Source organism: Rhamphochromis sp. 'chilingali' (genome assembly GCF_963969265.1).
Source record: "Rhamphochromis sp. 'chilingali' genome assembly, chromosome: 14".
Classification (NCBI taxonomy): domain Eukaryota; kingdom Metazoa; phylum Chordata; class Actinopteri; order Cichliformes; family Cichlidae; genus Rhamphochromis; species Rhamphochromis sp. 'chilingali'.
In genome coordinates this window covers 5,517,099-5,541,547 of record NC_137941.1, presented here as the reverse complement: position 1 = coordinate 5,541,547, position 24,449 = coordinate 5,517,099, and the positions used below count along the sequence as shown (strand labels likewise).

The following is a 24,449-nucleotide window of genomic DNA, read 5'->3' as shown; positions in this document are numbered from 1 at the left end:
CATTACCCTCAGGTGTCAGTGCAGGAGCAGCAGGCATAATCCTTCATATGAGAGCATGCTTTCAAACTTAACTTTTAGTCTCACTTTGGCTCTCCAATCGGCAATAGAAGAAGGACTTCCTTTTCTCTCATCTGTTTGTCTGAATTATAACCTGCACTGTAGAAAAAGGCTGCTGTATTGATCTCCTAATCTAATGAGTGTATCTACTGTACAATCGGTTGAGGATGGCATTTGCACAGATGGGGAATGAGCCACTTTCTCTCTGACCCATTGATTCAGCTGCACCATCACAACCACATCAAAGCCAAAAACATTAATGACCGTAGTCCTTAGAATCCTTCAGGTTCTTTTCAGTGCTTCATTGTACCTGGAATATTGATGCATCTGGAAAAAAACAAAACAAAAACTTTTAGCTAAGTTACTTAAAACAGCCAGTATAGCAAACTGTGAACCTGCGTCATGATTGTGATATGCAGGCCAGCATTGTTTTTCTTCAGTCATTTACACCTTCAGCAGCTATGGGTTGTCCTGTCTAAATTATGAGCTGTTTTTATCTTTCTTTAGAACAATAAATCCTCATATTAAAAAATGTAAATATTTCACTTGTACCAAATATGACATTTATGAAATTTTACCTTCTTGAATGATGGATGTGAGCGTGATCAGGGCTTATAGCTATGAACCAACAAATCCTGTAGCGAAGCCTCTGTACCTCTTTTTCTCTTTAACCTATGTTAGAGTCATCTGATGTTGCCTCTGGTTCAGCTTTGATATTAGCAAAGACATCTGCATTTGGGGGCTCTTGATGCACTGACACTACCCTGTAAAATATGCCTGGCTTTCATTGTATGCACTCTGAGATAATCAGGTGTTGTTTTTTTTTTTTTTTTTTTTTTTTGTGTTACCCTGAAATAAATAAATGAACTGATTTATTCAGATATATAGTTCTAATTGGTTAAAGACAGCAGTTACAAGTTTTAATCCAATCCGAATGTGTTATATCAGCGTGCCTTGTAATGAAAGTTTTCCATTACTGGTCTCAACGCTGCCATTTCTGAGAATGATTTGGTTGTCATTGCCAGTGACGTGATGAATAATTGTGAGTCTTTTTGTAGCTGGGACTTCCTCACTATGGCAGATGGTGCTGTTGTATTTTCTCCCCCAGCGGCTTTTGCAACTTATGTCGAACTTATGCCTGCATCATTGTCTGCCATATGCTCCTTCTGGACTGAGAAGTCACAGTCTTCTCTCGAATTAAAGGGACCAGACTATAATTTTGCTCGTACCGATGTAAACTTAATTTCTTGCAGTGGCACACACAGGTGTGCAGATAACTGTCACTAACCTGCGGTTCAGCTAATCACACACATCCTATTAAAGTGGCATCCAGGAAACCTGGTTTGTCCGGTTGATTGGCTGAGGACCGGCTGAACCAGACTCTAATTGGCACTGAGTGGGATTTTTTTGGGGTCGGCAGTGTTTTGGCTTTGCAAATGTCACAGCACGGAATTGGAAGAATCACTGAAGCGAGAGGGATTTGTGGTTCCCACTATTGTTTTATTATCAAGACCAAGTGGGAAACAGAGGCTCAATTTAGATATTGCCAGGAATAGATAATGCCTTTGCAACGTGGAGTGATTTCCACCACTGAACTGAAATAGGAGAAAAAGTCTCTTCAGGTTTGCAAGATATATGAAAAAGAGTTAAAATCATAAAGAAAAGGCAGACAAAGTTTTTGGGTTTATCTCACCAGGCTCTCAGAGAAAGAGAAGAACAAGCTAACAAAGAAAAAGTGGCCCTGGGTTAAAAAAAACAACAAAAAAACAAGGTAAGTGGAGATAAGTGTTAAATCTGGCTTGGCATGGACAAATGAGTCCACAAAAGCTATCGAGTTGTGGAGCAACAATTATCTTGCTCATTTCATCTCTCCTCCCTCCCCACCTGCCACGCCATTACAGAGGTTCTGATTAAAAATGCATGGATCCCACAAGCCTTTTGGATAATTAAGCAGGTTTTCTTGCAGCCTAAAACAAAGCTCTGTTGCAATCTTTTTTAGCAACACCAGATAAAACATACTATACACCGAGATAAACAGAGCTCTGCATGATAACTTTGGTGTAAGTTTGGCGGTTTTGTAAGTTTTAACTTGGGTATCTCCAGCAGCAGTCAAGCCACCAGTTGTGGCAGGGTTTTGTCTATTCTCTGTGAACTGAGCGATACAGGGACCCAACCCATGGCTGCCCAAACATGAACTGGTTCACTACTCACTCTGGCTTCAGGGTAGCCCCCGGTTTGTTTCCCGACCACACAACCTGAACTTTCAAAGCTTTTATTGTTTGTAGAAATGGCAACATATTTGCCCTGGAGGCATGAACGTGTCAGTGTTTCAGGGGGATTCCTTTGATCTGCTGGCGAAAATACTTTAAAAGGTGCTTGAGGCCATCTTTGATCTCTCAGCATGAAGAGCCATTGGAGGAACTTCCTCCTGCTTCCACGATTGATGCAGGAATCAGGTCATCTTTCTGTGGCAAAGACCCAGGTCTGTTGCTTTAATGAGCTGAATGTGGAATGATGTGCAGGATGATTTTTCCTGTGCAACCCTCTTTTTTTTTTTTTTTTTTTTTTTTTTTTTTTTTGCTGACCCACCCAGTATCCTGCCGTTTGTAGCCTCAACCACACTAAGCATTAATTGTGTACACTTGCTAAAGTGAGCTCTGCTCTGTTAATAGATTAACCGAAAACAATGGTTCAAACCTGTTTGTGAGAGTGTAATTCAAAATGACATCATCTGCAGAACCACCAAATCCACCAGTTTGAGTCTGCAAAAAAAGCAATGCGGGTGTGTGTCAACTAGATGTCCTTCCCTGATTTGTCCCTTTTTGCCAGAGCTGACAAAGACTGTTAAAGACCTCGTGTGTTGATGCCAAAGCATTCAGGGAGCAGAGATGTATCCTTCTGTGCTCTAAAAAGAGAACGAAACTCTCCTGAAACCAAGTTACAAAACAAATGCATGTTTGGAAGTGTGTATGTACGTGCGCACACACAGAGGCAGAAACGCATACGCAGTGAGGGTGGCCTTATTTGCTCTGAGGTCAGCTGTAAAATCTTGGGACACACTGTGACTCACTGACTCGCCCTCAGCCCTTTGTCCACTGGCCTCAGGGCAGGGCTCTGATAAACACACAGCATTTCTTAAGTCTCGGGCCTATCTACACTGGCACGCTGATGCATCCTTTTGATTTCTTCATAAATGTTTAAGCATATTGACCCAAGTGTTGCAATCCAATATCAGTTTTATTTATTGGAATTTGCACTTGTTAAATATTTACTGAGACGAGTTAGTAAAGAAATGAATTTTCCATAAGCAGCTTTTTCAAGCAATGTTCACCATTTTTTTCCTGTCTTAAATAAACTCACCAACTAAGTAATGATTATTTTATCTCATCAAGCCTTAAAGGAATGGACATAAAAAAAAAAACCTCCTTTAAACTCGTGGATCATGTCACTGATTGCAGATTGGGTCCTCGGGCAGTGAACAGAGACATGAGTGAATCTGTAGTTTGTCAGGCTTTCTATGAAGACTGTCAGGGATGTTTCCTAAATCATTACTTCCACAGTTTGACGTACTGTTTTGAGTGCACAAGTAAGTAAACACATGGAGTACTCTATGAATACCTGAACTGTGTGCACACAGTTGTCAAATAGCTGAGCGTGGATTAGTGCAGACGTCTTGCACTCGTGCGTGAAATAAGATAAAGAACTTAAAACATATAGACTGAGCACGATGTTGGCTACATAGGAATATGAAAGCCTCTTCAGCCAGTAGAAGGCGGACTCTTTATCAGCACGCGCCATGATGTCAGTGCTACTTAGCTTGGCACTAATAAAATCAGACATTGTGTTGTTTAGTATATGTGCCTGATAAGTGTTGTTTTCAGTGCACTGGAGGCATTTCATATTGTGTTGATACTGTGGTCATTTATTCAGCTTAGTGAGTAAATGTTCTCTTTCTGCTGTTTCTTTTCAAATCTCAATGCATGGGGAAATGTTAAAACCAGACTATTTCCCTTCCTGCAGCGAACATTCATACAGTTGATGCTATAGATGACAAATGCACTGGGAGCTGTCAAAACTGTGGCATTACTCTGCTCTTTATCTTTGTTTTCCATCTTTATTTGTCTCACTTTCCCAAGCTTGTCTTTTAGCACATCATGTTTAACTGTCATCCTGATGATGGTGCGTGCTCTTTCGTATTTTCTCTTCGACTCTTTCATGGGTTGCCTGTTTTTGTTTGCTGCTTTGTGGTAATTCAATCCTCTTTGCAAAGGGCCCTAGAAATGAAGACACGGGATAATCTTCTGTTACACCGAACAAGCTGGGACTGGGTTTCAATCAGACTCAACCTGCCCAGGGAATTACAGAGGTGCTCAGCACAGCGCACATGTTGAGCAACTCAGATCTTTATCCGTCCATATGTGTACGTACAAATCTTGGCCAAGCTGAACTTGTCAGCAGTATTCAGAAGAGTAGCCATCAATAGAAATCTGACGTGCCTGAAATCTGCTTCCTGATTCATTACGCTCCATATTTCATATTTCAAGAAGCATGCTAATAGGTCCAAGGATTTTTCTGATGCCTTTTGTGAACAATATTTACTTACCCTCTGTTCAACTCTGTAGAGGATTCCTGATGACAGATCCAGAGCTTTGGATGGATTTGTAGATTGCTCAGGGGTGTGTGTGTGTGTGTGTGTGTGTGTGTGTGTGTGTGTGTGTGTGTGTGTGTGTGTGTGTGTGTGTGTGTGTGTGTGTGAAAGTGTGTGTTTTTTTATTGAATTTTACCCCGGCATACTTTAAAGATTTAATTTTAGTTTGCAAATTGCATCATGTAAAATACAGCTTATAGCTTTTTACATACATTTATTAATTTTTTGATCATAATATATAATTTTCCACCAAGAAAAACAGCTTGGGATTGACAAAAATAAAAACAATATTATTGCTGTTCATTCAGAATTATTTAATGTTGAATCTCTTTGGCATTTAGCTGCAGTTCTATGATGCTGCTCAAGAAAACCTGAGCTGGAATGAGGGTGACTAGAAGATTGCTCATGTCACGCCAACCACTCAAAAACTCTCAGCATTTCTTTCTTTAATGCCATCTATGTAATTAATTTCAGCCTTTTCTTCTTTGCGGCGCTCCTGATTGTACTTGATTGCACTGATGGGTTTTCCATTAAAAGGGTGCATAAAAAAATAAAGGAGGACTTCTTAATTGTAAAATACTGGAGGCAGTAGCAAATTTCATTTATGCTAGCCTACCATTGTTCAGAGGAAAAGCTACTGGGAATACCTGACATGACTCATTATCTGCATCCATAAAAGGAATGCTTTGGAAATGATCTTTATTCTAACTTTATTCTGAACCTATCAAGAAAAAAATCTGATCGTTGCAGGTCTGGTCATTTTTTCCAATTTAAAAAAAAAAAAAAAAACAAAACAAAAAAACCCCAAAAAAAACAACAAAACAAAACAAAACCAAAACATTAAATGAAAATGCAGGATTGGGCAGGGGTCAGGCTTCAAATCAAAGGAACCGCTGTTGGCTGGCATCTCATGTAAGGTTTAATTATTAGATTTATTTATAACAGTCACCTCAAGGTATAAGGTAAAGATGCTGCAATAATAGAGAGAAAACCCCAACAATCAGATGACCCACTCTGAGCAAGCACTTGTCAACAGTGGGAAGGAAGGCTCAGGGAGGGGTGGCCATCTGCTGCGATCAGTTTAGGGTGAGGGGAGGGAGATAGAAAAAAGACATGCTGTGGAAGAGAGCCAGAGATAAATAATTACTGATGAATAAATAGAAAATGGTGTATGAACACATAGAAAGGGAAATGAGGCACGTGAGGAAGAAACACTCATCATGGGAAGTCCCCAGCAGCCTAGGACAGTGTAATTACTTGAAGGTTCAGGGTCACCTGAAGCCGTAACTATTTGCTTTATCAAAAAGGAAAGCTTTAAGCCTGAAATTAAAAACAGAAGGTGTCTGTCTCCTGAATCCAAACAAATTCTTTAAAGGAAGTTTTGAGTCACCACATGGAAGTGGCTGGAATTTTTTGGTTTCCCTGCAGAGAAAATGTCTTCAGTTGTGTTTCTTTTACACTGCCTCCCAATGCTTCTGTCTGAATAATGAACATGAGTGATAGAAGAAAAGAGTCCTTATTGCTTTGGTCTGGCTTAGACAGGAGGAGCAGAAATCAATAGGAGGAACCTGTTTCCTTTCCGTCTCCTTGGAAAGTCAAATTCTGGCTTATTGACCATTCCTATTTGCAAGACACTGTGTAACACAAAGCCCAGTCTGCACCATGTCTGCACTTTTATTTTTAAAGAATTTTTTGTGCTGTAACCATGGTAGCCCGAGGCATTCGATCTCAAAGAAGAGAGCAAACAATTGTGACTTGCCATCTTTCTCTTTAAAGTTTGTTCAGTGTGTTTCAGCACTAAGGTGCGTCCACATAGGCTGTGTGGGGTACCAGACAGACTCACTTCACCTATGTCAATGTGAAATTCCTCCCTGTCTGCTACTGCTTATCAGCCTCGGCAAGAGGAGCATGAACAAAAATACCACAAGACTCTTCAGGGAAACTCTGCTGGCCTCACCACATGCATTAGTAGTAACACAGGTCGGCTGGAAAGAAGGAGATTGGGAATATCTGATTGGTATCCCCAATGGCTGGTTGCAAGCTAGAATTGGACAGGTAAAGGAGGAGGACAGGCTGAAAGGATGAGCTGCTGCCCTCATTACCTTTCCTGGCAGAGTGACTGTTTGTTGACTGCTGTGCTGATAGGAGAGGGGTTAGGGTAGGTCCCATTAGAGGACCTGTTTTGATGAAACTCTGTAGCTTTCAGAAAACAAACCTTGTTTTTTCATCCCAGCTGCAAAAATCTAAAGTGGGTGATTTTTAAAACATCAATATATATATTACTAGATACATTATATAGCCTTGAAATCTTGTTAATTCAGTTCTGTTCCTTGTGTATGCTGGTACGGTAATGCAGGAGTTAACAGTGTCACTTTACTGGAAGAAGGTTCCTGGTTTAAGCCCTCCAGCCAGGAGAGGCCTTTCTATAATTCCACTCTGATTCCACCCCCCCCCCCCCATTTGCTTGTTAAGTTATCTGGTGAATTTGTAGTTGTCTGACTGTGTTCTTCCTGTGATGGACCGGTGATCTATCCTGCTTCTACCATGCCTCTTTGCCTGCAGCCCGCAGGAGATGGCCCTCAGTTTGATAAGCTGTAAAACAAATTGATCTGTCTTGTGCATTTTTGGTTGTTTTAACACTTGTCTTCACTTTACTTAGGATTTCCTTTTGTCTTATTTTAAGTAAGCCATTAATACAGTGGTTGCCTTAAGCATCTGAGTAAATGGAGGAAGACTGGGACTTTACCCCAGAAGCAGAGGCAGAAGTGAAAATGGCATAGGCACTGGAAATTTTGAGTGCTCACATGCAGCTCCAGCAGGAAATAGTTTTGGGTTGCATTGCATGTGTGAAAATGTCTCTAGAGAGCTCAGAACTTAACCAGTATTCTTGGAATTTTTGCCTCACAATGTGACTTGCTAATCAGATCTAGGACAAGTCCTGAGAGTGACAGTGAAAATAACAAAGAGTGACAAACGTGGCTATATTTACCTCAGACCTTCTCTGCAGAATAGGCAGCATAGGTGGAAATTGTCATGCATTCTTTATGAATCAGAATCAGAATCAGAAAGGGGTTTATTGCCAAATGTTGAGCAGGTTTACAACATTAGGAAATTGCTGCGGTGCTTCAGTGCAAACATAGTGTCATAAATAGCACTTAAATAGACATGAAAAAATAAAAGTAGGGATAAGAATTAAAAGTGCTACGTAGAAAGATATGTGCATGAGCTATACATGAGATATATACATGAGAATAAGAATTAAGAGTGCTACGTTGAAAGATATATACATGAGTGCAGGTGGTGGTCAGTGCCAATCATGGAATGATGCAGTGAACACAGCGTACAAAAACAAAACAAAAGTAACGCACTGAAGCACCAGGGCGACCATACGCGGCGCCATCTTGGTTGAAGACAGTTGAGCACCACCACTTAATGGGGATCCATAGCAAAAGCAATCAATTTTTGTGTCCGTGTGCATTTGTGTTATTATATTTTTTTCATTGTGCAGGATTGCGCGAGTATTGATTCACACTCCCAGGTTTCAAAAGTCACTCCTCTCTGTGCTCGTACGTGAAAAAAGCAGGGAAGGTAGGAAACACTGAGTGAGAGATTGCAACACATCGATTTATTTATTACATTAGCATGCGCAGAATCCATAAAGACATTTTTAAATGCTGTGGTTCAAGCTCTGTAAACCCCTTTTGGACAGATATCCAACAAACCAAAGAGATCTCAGTGGGTTTTGAAGTAACTGCACTGCTGCAGGCGAGCATAACAGAGACCTGACCTAAAAACAGCAGGGATGAGGACATAGAAAGCTATTTCCCAGCAGCACACAGAGACAGTGATTTAACATTCGCAACGGTGGTTAGTAGAGCTCAGAGGGTTTCGTGTCACCTTTTTTTTTCATGGATCTGACAAAGCCAGCTTTTATAAATATTAATGACATTAGAGAACGCTGTCTGTGCAAAGCTCCATTGTCCACTGATCTTAAAAGTTGTGACCTCAACCGCCTAGTGATCAAGAAAGTTCACCTCAACAGGCCCGGTTATTTAACACTCTAATGATCCGGTCTCGCAGTTTGTGCAATAAATAATTTGATGTGCTGCAGTCCAAGCCATCGCTGTGTGCAGCATGCTGGGAAATTTGTGCTGCCTTCACTCAGTCTTTTCCTTCCAGCTGCCACCTACCTGGATCTGATCTGCTTTTATGTCGCAGGGGAGTTTTGCTGGTTGCTGGTGCTTCCTTATTTTCAGTGCAAGTCCAAAAAAGAAGTATGCCAAAAGTAGAAGTTTTCTTTTAAGTTATTGCATAAAAATAAAATATGTGAGTAGCTTTTCTGACTAAATATTTGCATATTTCTAATTATTTTGTCAGGTCACACGGCGTGCTGTTCTTGTGTCTAAAGTGTAAACGGCTGAAAGCTGACTGTCAGCCGTTTACACGAAAGTCTTTTAAAAATTATACTGCCATGCAACTTTACCTTATCTCAAAGCCTGAGGTTAGAGTTTGATGCTGTGACCTAATTTCTTTCCTCACAAAAAAAAAAAAAAAATCCATTTTACTGGATGCCAAAAGAAGCTGAGCACTAAAAGTTGTGTTCTTGTCCCACCACAGCACATGGAGTGCCAGCTGAACCCGTCATCTTCAGTGAGTTATGTGCCCTGAAGGACGAGCCGGGGCCGTGCAGGGCCATAAAGGACAGATACTTCTTCAATGTCGACTCCGGACGCTGTGAACTCTTCGAATATGGAGGCTGTGGGGGAAACCAGAACAATTTTGAGACTTCGGAAGAATGCGAGGAAACATGCCTCGTCTCGGGTGAGTCTAACTTTTTTGGCTGACTAAATGATTTTTTTTGACGTTTTTTTGAAAACTCACTTGAGCAGTGAACACATCAATCAATCAATCAAGGCTTTATTCACCACGTGCAGGTTGCCCTGCAGTGAAATGGGACCCCCACCCCTCCCCCGACCTTACACACACAACACAGACATCACATGGGGATACAGGTCGGAGATTGGTAGCGTTACAGAAAAACACTGAAATATACACTACAATGGGAAAGTACAAGAGGAAAAAAGAGACCTCTACTCATGCTGGGCTCCTGGGAGGACAGCATGAGAACAGGAAACAAAAAAACTCCTCTGCACAAAAAAGCACATAAATGTCCAAAGCACAACATTATGGAACACGTGACAAGCCACAGGGTTGGGTGGGGGGTGAGGAGTAATCCGAAGCAAACACAGCAGCCATCCTGCCCAGCGCTACCATTCCAGCACGGGCTCAGACCCGCCGTGTTCCCAGGAGGGAACAAGCATCGAAGGCGTTCGGAAAGGGAGGGGTGATGCGTGTGTGCATATCAGTGTATATGTATGTGTGTGCGTGTCCAGAGTTCAGCTGAGACAATGTCCTTCGCCCTGCTAGGCTAAGTAAACAGTCTTCCAGCCAACCTAGGTGGCCTTGCATGGAATTGGAAGGAACAGACTAGCCCATCGTTATCAGGGAGTTTTTGTTCGGCTCCAGCCTTGCGACCGCAGCTGGCACCGAAAGGGTATCCGCATGAAGTGATGGTGCTTTTTACTTTAGTGCGAACAGCTCATATAAATTTCAAAGCTGTTCTAACAGTCCAACACTGGTCTCTCAATCTCCCGTTGGAGAGCCGTGAGCTTCTCCATGATGTTATCAAACTTGCGCTCCGTGATGTTGTCATTCTTGTGCTCAAAGAGCCGATTCTGAGAACTCACGACCACAGTGAGCTGCTCCAAGATGTGATACAGTTTGCACTCAGAGGTCTTATTCTGAGTATTCATGGCAGCCGTGCGTTCTCCAAGATCTTCTCTGTGCTGCGCTCAATGAGCCCATTTTGAGAAACTCGTACCTCGTCCCATCGTTTCAATCCCAGCGGGCAGCCTTGTGGGGGTTTGAACAGCCAGTTCCGCTTCCTTAATTCTTCGATAAGTCAGGGCCAAGCCAGCTCCGATCAGCAAGAACCCTGTTATGTCTGTGAAGGTTCTCAGTCATCCAGGTCATTGTAGTCAAAGGAGCTTGCAAAGAAAAGCGTCTGGACTTCTTTAAGTTACTTGAAGACGTTTCACCTCTCATCCGAGAAGCTTCTTCAGTTCTAAGGTCAAATGGTGGAGAGTCCCAGATATAAACCTAGTGGGAGTATCCCCCCACAGAGGGACAAAAGGACCCCCTGATGATCCTCTAATCGCCTGAGCCAAGGTGTGAAACTGGGTGTGGGTCCCAATCAGCCAGAGTTTCGGGTGTGTTCATTGTGAAACCTGGCCCCACCTTATCATGCGAATTCCTGAGAACCCTGTTACCATGGTTCCGAATAGGTAGATATCTTCAGCACTCAGGCTCACCCAAGCCCAAACTTCTCATTGAGAAAAGGGTGTCAGTTGCATTTAGGGACCAGATGATCAAATCCATAATTCCTCTTTTAGGTTTTAGAGAACAGACTGTGAGAGAGTGTTCCAGGGAAAAGTAATATAAAAAACACGAGACTAGACAAGGACACAAGAGTCTAAGGAGGGAAGCTAAGGGAGAAGAGGAGGAGGAGAAAAGTGCGACCGCCTTCGTCAAGAGCAAGAGCAGAAAAAAAGGACACCTATGACACACAGATAATTTTTCATAGTGAGCACGCTCAGACCGAGGATCGTGGCACTGTTGTTGTTAGCAAAGGATCATTTTTGTTTTCAAGGACTGCTGTTCCTCATTAGGCTTTATTGCCTCCTTGGGCATAAAATCCTATTATAAAGTCATTCTGTTGTTATGTTGCTAACACGGAACATTGCCAGCACATTAATTCTGAACAGTTTTGCAGAAGCCATCTGCTTAATGTATAAAAGAAAACTTGGAAGTTTCTGGGTCATAATTATGTATAATTTGACCTTTTTTAATGAAAACTACCCAGCTTGACCCTGAAAAGGTCACTTAAAAAATTCACAACTGTCACCTTTTTTACTAGAGGGTAAAGATCTTACAGATATTTGAGAGAAATCCCCAACAGTCAAATTACTATGGGTGACTGCTCGGGGATGGTGGGAAGGAAGAACTTCCTTTTAACAAGAAGAGACCTCCAGCAGAGCCAGGCTCAGGAAGGGCCTGAAGCCAGCTGGGAGGTCTTGGGAAAACATAAAATGTAATGACATTCAGAATTACTATATGAAGATACTGTTAATGCTGAAGTGTATAGAGGATGACCCAAATGCTGCACAAGCCTGCATACAAACTAGAAAAAATAAAACACAACAAAACAAGACTATTTGGGTGAATTTTAATAACAAACAATACCCAGCATAAACAAAGTATGGCTCAGTCCAAAAAACAAACAAAAAAACATTAAAAACATTTAGGAGGAGTAAAATAAGACCCGTAGACATGGCTGTTTATACACACTGGGGTTGATAAGGAAGGTGGAGACAGGTGGGGAATGAGGCATAACTAAGCGTAATCATGATCCAGGAACTAGTTAACCGAATAAATCAGAAAATCACCGACAACCATTATTGATAAAAACACTGTGACACACAGAGGTAGTGGAAAGATGTGATTTTAGTGGGTCATGGGAAGTCCAGCAAAGCAAAGTCTGTAGTAGCATAATCAAGGAGGGCTCAAAGTCACGTGGCCCAGCCCGAACTATAAGCTTTATCAAAAAGAACAGTTTTCAATTCAATTCAATTTTATTTATATAGCGCCAAATCACAACAAAAGTCGCCTCAAGGCGCTTCATAGATACAGAGAAAAACCCAACAATCATATGACCCCCTATGAGCAAGCACTTTGGTGACAGTGGGAAGGAAAAACTCCCTTTTAACAGGAAGAAACCTCCGGCAGAACCAGACTCAGGGAGGGGCGGGGCCATCTGCTGCGACTGGTTGGGTTTTAAACCTAATCTTAAAAACAGGCGAGAGACTGAAGCCAAACAAGGAAACGGCTCCTTAGAAAATTTTAGCATGGTACACTGATATCCTCGTCAGATATGACATTTGAAATTGGTTGTAATTTTTAGGCAGGAGACAAAGCTACCTTGCAAGTAGCTTTTATCACTAAATGGTAATTACATTAATAACAGAAAATCAGGATTTTTATTTTTTTTTTCAAATTGAGAGAGCTGCAAAATATTAGTCAGTATGCATTTAATAACTCCAAATGTGCTATTATTCACATGCTGAAGCATGAATTTGCATCATTAGCCTGTCTATTGTGTGTAAAGGACATGAAAATGAAGGAGCAGCATTGTTCTTGGCTTTAGAAACTAAAAACTGTGCTTGTTTTTCCAAGGATTATAGCAAGAAACATGACTAGGATCAGCAAGGTATTTAGCTCCATGGGTGCTAAGGTATCGGTACTTGTGCCAGCCACAGAAATCTCTAAAGTATTCGTTATTATCAATGCTGAAATATATGTGCCATATTTCACTTTTGCATTCAGGATGTGATGCAAAAAATGTATTGAGGGAAAGCTAACAGAATATATAAGAATCTGTCTATCCTTCAAGCTCGGGTCCTCTACCCGAGGCCTGGGATCTTAAGGGTCCTGCGCAATATCTTAGCTGTTCCTAGGACTGAATCAGAATCAGAATCAGAATCAGAAACTTTATTGTCATTGTCATGAGAACAACGAAATTAAGAATGGTCCCCGATCATTGCATCATCCCTAGCAATATCAAAATATAAATAAAACAATAAAATTCAATAAATAAAATAGATAGAATACTTAAAATACTAATAAGATATAACAGTAAAACATTCACATACATTCCCACACACATGCTTCAGACCGTGCATAGATTAACACAAGAGTGGCGTGATGGACATTTTGGATGGACTGCGCTCTTACCTTCACCCTCCACATCTTCTAAAGCTCTTCGCTGAGCCCTTGGTATTTCTCCAGCTTCTTGTGTTCCTTCTTCCTGATGTTGTTGCATATTGATTCTTTCAGTGCAAAATATTAGTGTTCAAAAACAACTCTCTGTCACACTAAACAGTTATTTCTATAAAAATAAATGCAGTGTATAATTTAACCTTAAGCTAGAAAGCAACATGGGAACACTCAAGTAAAGTACCTTTAAATTGTGCTCCTGAATAGTAAGTAAAAGTGTTTACTGACATTTCCTTATGAGACCACAAAAGGATCTTGTGGAATAAAATAGTGGCTTCCTGCTGTTGCAAGAAGCCACTTTTAGTTGTTTTAGTCTTGAATGGCCTGTGAGCCTGCAGGATAGCTGTTTGTCTTATGCTGGAGCTCGGGATTACCAGTTACCTGTAGACACAAAGCTAGTTAGTCCCCTATGCTGGTGTCACAAGTTTGCATTTCAACAGACAAACACCCATTTTTTTATCCTCTTTATATCCCTGCTGTCTGGAAATAATATTCCAGAGCCACACCTCTGAAATCTCTGGAGCACTTTAAAGCCTTACAGGCCTCGTGTACATAGTTAAGGTTTCTAAGCCCAAAAATAGTTTAATTCCCCAAACTGCCAAAGCTGTGTTCAACATCTAAAAGTGAAAGCAAACAGGAATCTGCTTACATCATGCAGTCACGCACCACAAACTGCCGGTAATAGGTTCGTCAGAGGCAATATAGTCATTTTAAATTGCATTTAGATTAGATAAAAACTATTACTGGGAAACGCATGCATCAACCATATATACAGCAATCAAGATTGTACAGAAGGAAGAGGGCAAGAAGGAATGGCTTTTATAATTCAATTCAATTCAATTTTATTTATATAGCGCCAAATCACAACATAAGTCGCCTCAAGGCAAGCAGTGTGCACATAGGCAGTGCTTGTTTATCTGTCTGAGTTGCTCGAATAATTTTAAGATGGGTACAGATTCACCTCCGTCTTGCCGTAAAAGATTTGGGATGACTTTTTCTGGCTCAATTAGAGTGAAATCAACAATCTAGCTAAAAATACTTTTTGTCCCACTGGGTTCTGACTAGGAGGGAAGATTTTCTCTATGGTAGCGTTCCCAGGTAAAATCAAAATGCAGATGTAAAATTGTGGATATTTATAACACTGCTGCGGCTATTTCTCTCTCACTCCTCCCTGAAACATTGTGTGAGATGCCTGCTGCATATAGAGAAGATTGCAGATACTTCTATAAATTCCCATTAGGCTGTTGATAGCATGCAATCAGTGTTGCCATAAAGCACACCTGCTATTGTGCGCCAACTGTCAGATTGCAAAACAGACAAGTCGAGATGAGTTGCTTTTTTTCAACTCCCTTTTTTCTTGATGAGATGGAAAATTTTATAATCTTCATTATTGCTAAACTTCGCTTAACCTCCACGCTGCAAGACGCAAGTTCAAACACGTTATGCGGTAGCTGTTTTTCTGTAGTGTGGCGTGACTGGGCTTAACGGATATACACACACGCACATACAAAAAAAGCTCAGAACTAAATCCTGAGTGTACTAAAAGTAAAGGTAGAAAGGCCACTCTGAGTGTGAGTGTGTGTGTGTGTGTGTGTGTGTGTGTGTGTGTGTGTGTGTGTGTGTGTGTGTGTGTGTGTGTAACTATGAGTAAAGATGGACTAAATAAAAGGAGTGACAGGACCCCTTCATTGATCCATGCTGTATCCTCCCAAATCAATTGGTGACGGTGAAAGCACCGTGACACCTGCTAAGTGCAGCCTTGACAGCACAGCAATACATCCTGCCACTCATTGCACTGCACTTAGCTTTTGTTAAGTGGGACGAGGGTAATATATCATAAAACTGTCGCACTTGAAAAGCAATCAAAGCCGCGATAATTAGACCCGTTCACAATTGGAAGTTCAATTTATCCACAGTCAGGTTGTGCCGCAGCGCCTCACTCCAGAAGCACTTCAGGTGAAATCTGAAGTATGTGTTGTGAAAAACACTTGAAGTCGACAAAAGCAAATTTGGGAATGGGTGAGGAGCAGTTTTGTCTCGGTTCTGGAGCTGCGTGCAGAATGTATAGCATATAAATAATACACTTTTAATACTGAAGCATGTCTGATCAACGTGGAATATGTTTCTCTCACAGTAAGAAACCTTTACTTTTAGCATGTTATGGGATGCTTAATGCAGTCAAACAAGAGGATCATGAATGGATTTGCATCCTCCAACCATTGTTACATACAGGAAATGCCTCCATTTGATCCACACTATTGCGTGAGGCCACAGGATAACTGGTCTGTGTCTAAAGTCTCACACAAGTTTGAAACTTGCAGCCTTTTGGTTATAAAGAAAATATCACTGCATTAAATGCAGCTATAAATGTAACTTATCTGTATAATGGCATTTAAAGGGCACTTCCAGGACGGCCTTTATTGGTTTTTGGTTGAACAAATAAAAACATGTTAGAGCGCACTACAAGCAAGGGACAGCGTGTAGTGGTGGCTTTTATCTAAATTGAATCGCACTTTCAGGAGTGTATCCTTTTTTCCAGCGCTGGGTGATGACTTTGGTTTAAACTCAAAGTCGAAACTACAATGAAAGGAAATAAGCCAACAAGTTCCTGTTTCATTTGTGTTGATTTACAGCAGGCTTTAAATGCTTACACACACAAATATAAAGGAATCTGGTGCGTGTATCATTCAAGAGCTTCTCATTGAGAAAACTGACACCCTTTTCTCAATGAGAAGTTTGGGCTTGGGTGAGCCTGAGTGCTGAAGATATCTACCTATTCGGAACCATGGTAACAGGGTTCTCAGGAATTCGCATGATAAGGTGGGGCCAGGTTTCACAATGAACACACCCGAAACTCTGGCTGATTGGGACCCACACCCAGTTTCACACCTTGGCTCAGGCGATTAGAGGATCATCAGGGGGTCCTTTTGTCCCTCTGTGGGGGGATACTCCCACTAGGTTTATATCTGGGACTCTCCACCATTTGACCTTAGAACTGAAGAAGCTTCTCGGATGAGAGGTGAAACGTCTTCAAGCAACTTAAAGAAGTCCAGACGCTTTTCTTTGCAAGCTCCTTTGACTACGATGACCTGGATGACTGAGAACCTTCACAGACATTCATAACATAATTAAGTTGCTTTCAGGTCCACATTAGTAAAACGAATATCACATTTGTGTTATTCAGTCTGATGGGTTTGTAAATTAATTTGAAATTAACCTAAATTAGCATCAAAATTTCATTAGCACTACCTGTTAGTGTGCTCTCCACTATCCAGTTGGCCTTTTACAGGATATGTTTGTTTGTATGATGGAACACATTAAATCCTTCACTCAGCAACTCTGTATGGTTTTGCCAACAGGAATACAAAGCTAGACTTTTTCACAATGAAACCTTGAAAATGTCATCACTAAATCTCAGGAATCAGATCTTTAAGATCCAATGTCTTCCTCTGTGTTTTGACTCATTCTGTGCAACAGGCCTGTCAAATCAGCAACTCTTTATTTCTCACAAACACTGCACACGGCAAAAAGTCTGCACACTCTGATTTGATTTATGCCACCTGTCCCTTCTAAACTTCATTACACCAGATGACAAAGACATAGACAGCTTGTTGAGAATCTTCTTGTAAAGGTCAGAAACCGATGTGAGGAACATTGTGGCTTACCCCAAAAAATCACCAGGTCCAAAACTCTTCTTTTAGTTTGCTTTGCCTTTTATAGCTAAGCCCGCAGAGGTCAGGGAGACAAACAAGGGTTTCTCTGTCACTGATGTGCTTATTTGTACTTACCCCTTACATTCAGCGTGTGAGCACAGCTTTTTATACACCAAAGTGAAAAAAGAGATAGCAGCAAACCTGTAACTACACAAACGGTATTATATTGCTGGAGGTCTTTGAAATGTCAAATTTGTTAAGGGTGTGGAAAAGGCCTGTGTACTAAACAACATCATTCTACAAGGGTAAGCTGTTTTTACATTGTTTTGCAGTGACTATTTGGGGACTGAATTATGTTTTGGAGGTGGTTAAGTAAACCAGTAAATAATCTTACCCCCGAAATCCATCATTTTTGTTGATTTGTTTATTCCTCATACTCCAGCGGTGTTTATGTATGAAATCTCAAAATCATAGAAATGTATTGTTTTTATTAATGTTTTACAAATATGTTGTGACATTATTATGCTAGATGAAAATTAGCAAAGGCAATGTTGTAATTTCCAGATTTGCCCTCTCACTGCTGCTGGACACAGTGGTACAGAGGTGTGTTATTTGGGCTGTGACATAATGATGTTTGACAGGTTAAAGGTTTAGTTCGTTTAGTAACAGCATTTTCTTAAAGGATTTTTATACCACCTCATCTGTACTGTACCTGAGGCTGTGGATAATTTGGAATTCAGTTATAGTTTATGTAATTTTGTGTCAGATGTTACATTTAAGAGCAGCAGAAAGCTATTTAGAGCACATATTAGGCAATATTTGCAATACTTTAAATCAGAATCAGGATACTTTATTGATCCCTGGGGGAAATTATTTTTTGTTACAGTGCTCCATTATAAACCAACATTAAGACAAGACAGACAATACGCTAACTAAGAATAGCACTAATATATATATATATATATATATATATATATATATATATATATATATATATATATATATATATATATATATATATATATATATATATATATATATATATATATATATGTGTATATGTGTATATGTATATATATATATATATATATGTATGTATGTATGTATGTGTATATATATATGTATGTGTGTGTATATGTGTATGTGTATGTATGTGTATGTATATATATGTGTATGTATATATGTGTGTGTATATGTGTATGTGTATGTATGTGTATGTATATATATGTGTATGTGTATGTATATGTGTGTATATATGTATATATAAAATAGCTGTAAAAGAAACATGTGTAGTTGTAGCAGTAAACAGTGTGTTAAGTGGATGCGTTGTACAGGGAGATGGCCACAGGCAGGAATGATTTCCTGTGTCGTTCAGTGGTGCTTTTTGGTAATCTCAGTCTCTCACTGAACGTGCTCCTGTGACTGACCAACATGTCATGGAGTGGGTGGGAGGTGTTATCCAACATTGTCTTTATCTTGGACAGCATCCGCCTCTCCGACACCACCTTGAGGGAGTTCAGCTCCATCCCCACAACATTGCTGGCCTTACGGATTAGTTTATTAAGAGTGTTGGCATCTGCGACCCTCAGCCTGCTCCCCCAGCATGCAACAGCATAGAGGATCGCACTGGCCACAACAGACTCATAGAAAATCCTGAGCGTTTTCTGGCAGATGTTGAAGGACCTCAGTCGCCTCAAAAAATAGAGACGACTCTGGCCCTTCCTGTAAAGTGCTGTGGTGTTTTTAGCCCAGTCCAGTTTATTGTCAATGTGTACTCCAAGGTATTTATAGTCCTCCACAATGTCAACACTGACCCCCTGAATTGAAACAGGGGTCAAGTGTTTCCTGGTCTTCCTGAAGTCCACGATCAGTTCCTTGGTTTTTGCCATGTTGAGCTGCAGATGATTCTGCTCACACCACGTGACAAAGGAGTCGACCACAGCCCGGTACTCTGTCTCATCATCCCTGCTGATGCATCCAACCACCGCAGAGTCATCAGAAAACTTCTGAAGATGGCAGGTCTCTGTGCAGTGGCTGAAGTCTGTGGTGTAGAGGGTGAAGAGGAAGGGGGAGAGGACAGTCCCCTGTGGTGCCCCTGTGTTGCTGATCACCTTGTCAGACACACACTGTGGGAGACGTACATATTGTGGTCTTCCTGTCAGGTAATCAACAATCCAGGACACCAGAGAAGCATCCACCTGCATTGCTGCTAACTTATCACCCAGGAGGGTCGGCCTGATGGTGTTGAAAGCACTGGAAAAGTCAAAAAACATGACCCTCACAGTGCTCGCCGGCTGGTCCAGATGGGTGTAGACACGATTGAGCAGGTAGATGATGGCGTCCTCAGTTCCGAGACGAGGCTGATAAGCGAACTGAAGGGGATCTAGGTGTGGTCTTACTATGGGTCGCAGCTGGTCCAGGATGAGCCTTTCCAGGGTCTTCATGATGTGGGAGGTCAGTGCCACGGGCCTGTAATCCTGGGGGCCACTGGGACGTGGCGTCTTTGGTACAGGGACGAGGCGTGATGTCTTCCACATCACTGGGACCCTCTGCAGACTCAGACTCAGCATAAACAGTTTATGAAAGACTCCACACAGCTGGGGGGCACAGGTCTTGAGGACGAGGGGACTCACTCCGTCTGGTCCAGCAGACTTGCCTGAGTGAAGTCTCCTCATTTGCATCTCAACCTGGTATTGAGTGAAGGTGATGGGTGGGGGAGGGGTGTCAGGAATCTCACAGGAGGCAACAGCGCCATGTGAAGAGAGAGGCTGGCACAGTGGTGTGGCTCTGGATTCCAGGCTGACTACAGGTGAGGTTGTGGGAGCATAAATGCAAAAGCACATCCAATTAGGTGGCCCAATAATGTATGTAATATCAGTTTCATGTACTAGAGTTACATCAGCTGCCCTGATTCTGTACCTCTACAAGTAGTCTTTTGTTTTCCCTAATCTGAAGGGTTTCCAATGAACCAGTAACCACAACGATGAGCATGACTGTGATTAGTTCCCATCTAATTTGGGTTTCGTATGTTTCAATTAGAAGCTTCAATGTGGAGTTAAGGAAAATAAAACATATGCAGTAAGCAAAAATGCCAAACAATTTCTAGTTAGAGCTTCTTATTTAATTTCTTTATACCAGTGAATTAATATATTGAAGCAGCCCTACAGTTGGTGAGGGAAATTCCCCACTGAAATCCATCCATTTAGTCTTATGGGAAACTGTTATGAGCCTTTCCACTGTTCACTGAGTCGGTCGGCCTGAGTCACTGGCAGATGAATTGCTAATGAAAAGAAAATGTTTTCAATAATAATTAGTTGCATTCTTGCTTAACTAACAGGCATGTGCAATTTTAGAAAGTAATTCGGGCCTTCCAATTATTGAGTTTTTTGACATTCTTTTTTTTCTGCTGAGATAAGACAGACACTCATATAATTTTCTTCTCCTCGCAGCTCAGCCTGCAAGTGCTGACCTTTATCAGTGCTTATAGGCTGGAAGCTGCATTTATTTATTACTTTTCAATCACAAAAATAGCATAATGACAATTTAATCAGCAGCATATCGCAATATATATTAAATGAAAAAGTTGCTGTTGAGATCTGTGTCTGTCATTATCAACTGGAATTCACAGGCTTCAATTATTTTTCCACCCTGAGTTTGTTTATTTTTCTTTATTTACTCTTCCATTACAGATCAGCTGTCTTTTCTTTCCACATGAGGCTTCACTGAGAATGTGTAAGCACAATAAAGACCTTTCAAAATACGGTGACGTGTACTGACAAAAAAAATATGAAGGAAGAAGCAGAAAGAAAGTAAATGAGCAAGCGAAGAGATAAAGAAGCGATGGGCTGATCTGAAAGGTAGTCTAAATATTCAGCTCGTCCCATCAAAAGAGTCATTGTACATTGTTCCAAAATCTCATCTGTCTCCTCGTTCTGCAGATAACATTTAGGCAAAATATGAAAACATACATGTTTTTCTTTTTTTCTCCACACGTAATCCAGCTCAGCCCTCAGAATCTTTCACGGCTATCTTAAATATTAAAGTGTGCTTTGCTGAATGATGGGATGCTCTGTATGATTCATACCCAGTATTTGAGAAAAAAAAATAAAAATAAAAAGCTGACCGATAATTCTCAAAACACAAATCATCTCTGCCACCTTCACGGCTTTAATAGAGAATTGTGCATTTGAATTATTCATCGCCGCTTTGCTCTGGTGAGTACGCAAGCCTGGCCCTTTGGCACAACTCTTTGCCCAAGCTTTTAAGTCAAAGTCACCTCATGAAATGTATTTAGATGTTACAATGATAGCTTTTTAATCACAGTCAGCCTTCAGTGGAGAGTGATTATTCAAAGACTTAACAGATAAACCGAACAGACAGTGTGCGGCTTTAAGATATCACTTGGCAACCATATTAGTCCTCAGATGCTTGACCACAGTGACTTTAGACAGGTAGCAGCATTTATTTACGCACAGGTCAGAAGTCCCAGCAGAATTCTCATTTGGCTTCGAACAAGAGTGATTGATTTTGTGTTTTCTTGGCTTGTTAGCCAGTAAATCACACTCTCTGGGCGGCTAATTGTCGCAGTCTTGATGGAAACCAGTGATGGTTCAGTCTGTCCATTTAACTGTTGATGAGCTATTTCAAAGAGTGCTGAAGTTTTTAAGCTCAGACTGTGTGTTTTACTTTATCTGTGCAATTATGTTTCCACGCAGCTAAAATATCACTTGAAGTAAACATTTATAAGCATACAGCTGAATACTAATGGATCAGTAGTGTGCTGATGACATGGCGTGCTTCCACCGATATAACTGCTGATAACTTTATGGATTGGTCATCAGGGTGCTTGGTTAAGGTCAGGGAAAGACCAGAGGAGAAACAAACAATGCTCACGTTACTTGAGAAACAAAGTGTTATTTACTTTTGTTTAAAACCACAGTCCGTTCGTAACCTTAGCCAAAGTTGATTCTGTTCATCTGGACGTAGCGTGGGAAAAACGTTTCTCGTCTAAGAGACTTCTTCAGTCTCCAAAGTGTTTTCGTTGCCTAACCTGAACCATAGATTGGTATTGTGAGCTGAGTGACCACCATCCACTCAGACCACCTTGATGCAGTTCATCATTGCAACTTCATTATTAAAACAAACAAACATGTCTCTGCATACATGGATAAAATCTTGCCTGGTTATCTACTAGACTCACAGGAAGCAGGCAGGCTGATGGTTCCCAGATTGCACCAAACGTACTGGAAAAACAGTTTGATGTAAATTCTTAGAGATTGGATCGACTTGTTTTTGTAATTGAGGTTTACTAACTGAAATGAAAGTGCCACGATCAAATTTGTTTACAATCTTTTGCTGAAACATGTCATTTTTTTGTCCATTCTTTAGACAGTGCAGTTACATTTCTGCTTTTGGATAAGCTTTGCACAGGGTTTTTTTAAAGTTAATAACAATATAATATAGTTTGCTTTTCACATATTCTAACCTATTAAAATCCTTCTCCAGGTTGTCGTGTTGTTATTCAAGTAACACGAACACAAAATCTGATCTGAACATCCTAGTGTGTGACTAAAGTACCATTCAAACAGTGTCTTCACCGGTCCATGTAATGAACACATTTGACTGTTTTGTGCATAATTTACTCAGAAAATTAGTCTGGCATATTAAGTATGTTTTTGGAGACTGTGAGATCTCCACTAGAATGTAAAACAATAATTTGTGGGTTTGATGACAGCAGATGTTTGCACTTATCAATCCACTGATGTGAGGCTTAAGATGTTTACTTAATTTCTTTCACTGCCTTAACAATCTTTGGAATAAATATTCATTGAATAAAATGCACCACAAGTGTCATTTTAGATGTGAGGATAAAGATAATAATTACACTTTGATGATTATGCTTTTGCACCACGACAGGCATTTAGAGGATCCCATTACAATTTGATGTAATTGCAGAAGTATTTTGATAAGTGAATCACACACACACACTGTGTGTCATGGACTGAATGACTGAGGGGGCTTAGAGGCACATGTTCTACTCTGTGAAGAGCCACGCTGATCAGTATATTGACAGCTTGTCAAGTTGCACCTGTATTAGTTGACAATGCCTGTCTAATGCAAGCAGTGCATTTCATAGTATAGCCATGATTGGATTTCAGACTGAAATCAAGCTTTAGTCTGTTGCTTGTAATGATTTGAAGTTTTGTGACGGCTCATTCAGTTAATCAGCAGGGTTCCCACATCCTCCCATCTCTGCAGTGGTCCATACTGCAGATGTTGGGAATTTCAGATTAAAGACATGGTGACTGCTGAGTGCATGCATAAGCATCCTTAGCTGGATTACCGAGTAATAAGCTTTCAGTTAAAGGCATAAAGCATAAAACAAATCTGAGATACTGTGAGTAAAAAAAGACACACCGGAGCAGATTCAGAATTTAGATGAGCATCTAACTGTAGCTCAGAGGTGTAAGACCCTGGGCTCAGTACTCCGACACTCGAGGGTGATATTATACGCAACAAAAAGTGGAGAAGGGTAGAGCTGAAGTAAGAAGTAGAAAAGATATGATAGAAAAGAAAGCAGAGCCTTGGCAGGAGGAGGGAATGTGGGTCACCAGGGACAAGGGAACATAAGGAAGTTCTTGCTGGAAATGTTGACTCTTTGCCTTCTGTTGGATTGTATCTGAAACTTGACTGGAGAAGAAATGTCACTGTACCACTGGGGAGGCAAAAAGTGGGACAGACTGCCCGGTGATTGCAAAGTGCTTCATGGCATGCAGTCAATTTACTGCACCTTGTACCACGTACTGTTTTGAATAGGTTTATCTTCCCTCCCTGTGTCTTTGGTGTTGTTCCTGCTCCTTTTTTCTGTTTGGCAATTCTCATAAAGACATGTTTAATTGGATAGCACTGAACCTTTCTGCTCAAGGCATTGCTTCGTACGCATATAAGGAAAAAGCCATCACTGGCTTTATCGGATGGTATTGCATACTTTTGAAAATAATTTGCCACTCAGTTAAACTACATTCATAGCAAATGAAAACCCAACTGAAGCAGCAAAGTTAATTGTGTTTCTTTTTAGTTTCAGTTGGCTTTTTTTTTTTTTTTTTTTTTTTTAAGGAAATCAATTTCAGAGTCATTGAAGCTTTATGTTCTGAATAAAAATGAAAGAAAGTGAAGTACCATTGATCCTACCAAACAAA

At 40.7% G+C, this 24,449-nt stretch overlaps 1 protein-coding gene across 1 annotated transcript in view; it reads left to right on the top strand.

The window, feature by feature from the left end:
- Positions 1-24,449, top strand: part of tfpia (tissue factor pathway inhibitor a) — a 46,551-nt gene that overhangs the window by 12,386 nt on the left and 9,716 nt on the right. Inside the window, exon 2 of the mRNA XM_080901977.1 lies at positions 9,323-9,526. Within this exon, the coding sequence (XP_080758103.1) occupies positions 9,323-9,526 (204 nt within the window). The remainder of the gene's footprint in view (positions 1-9,322; positions 9,527-24,449) is intronic.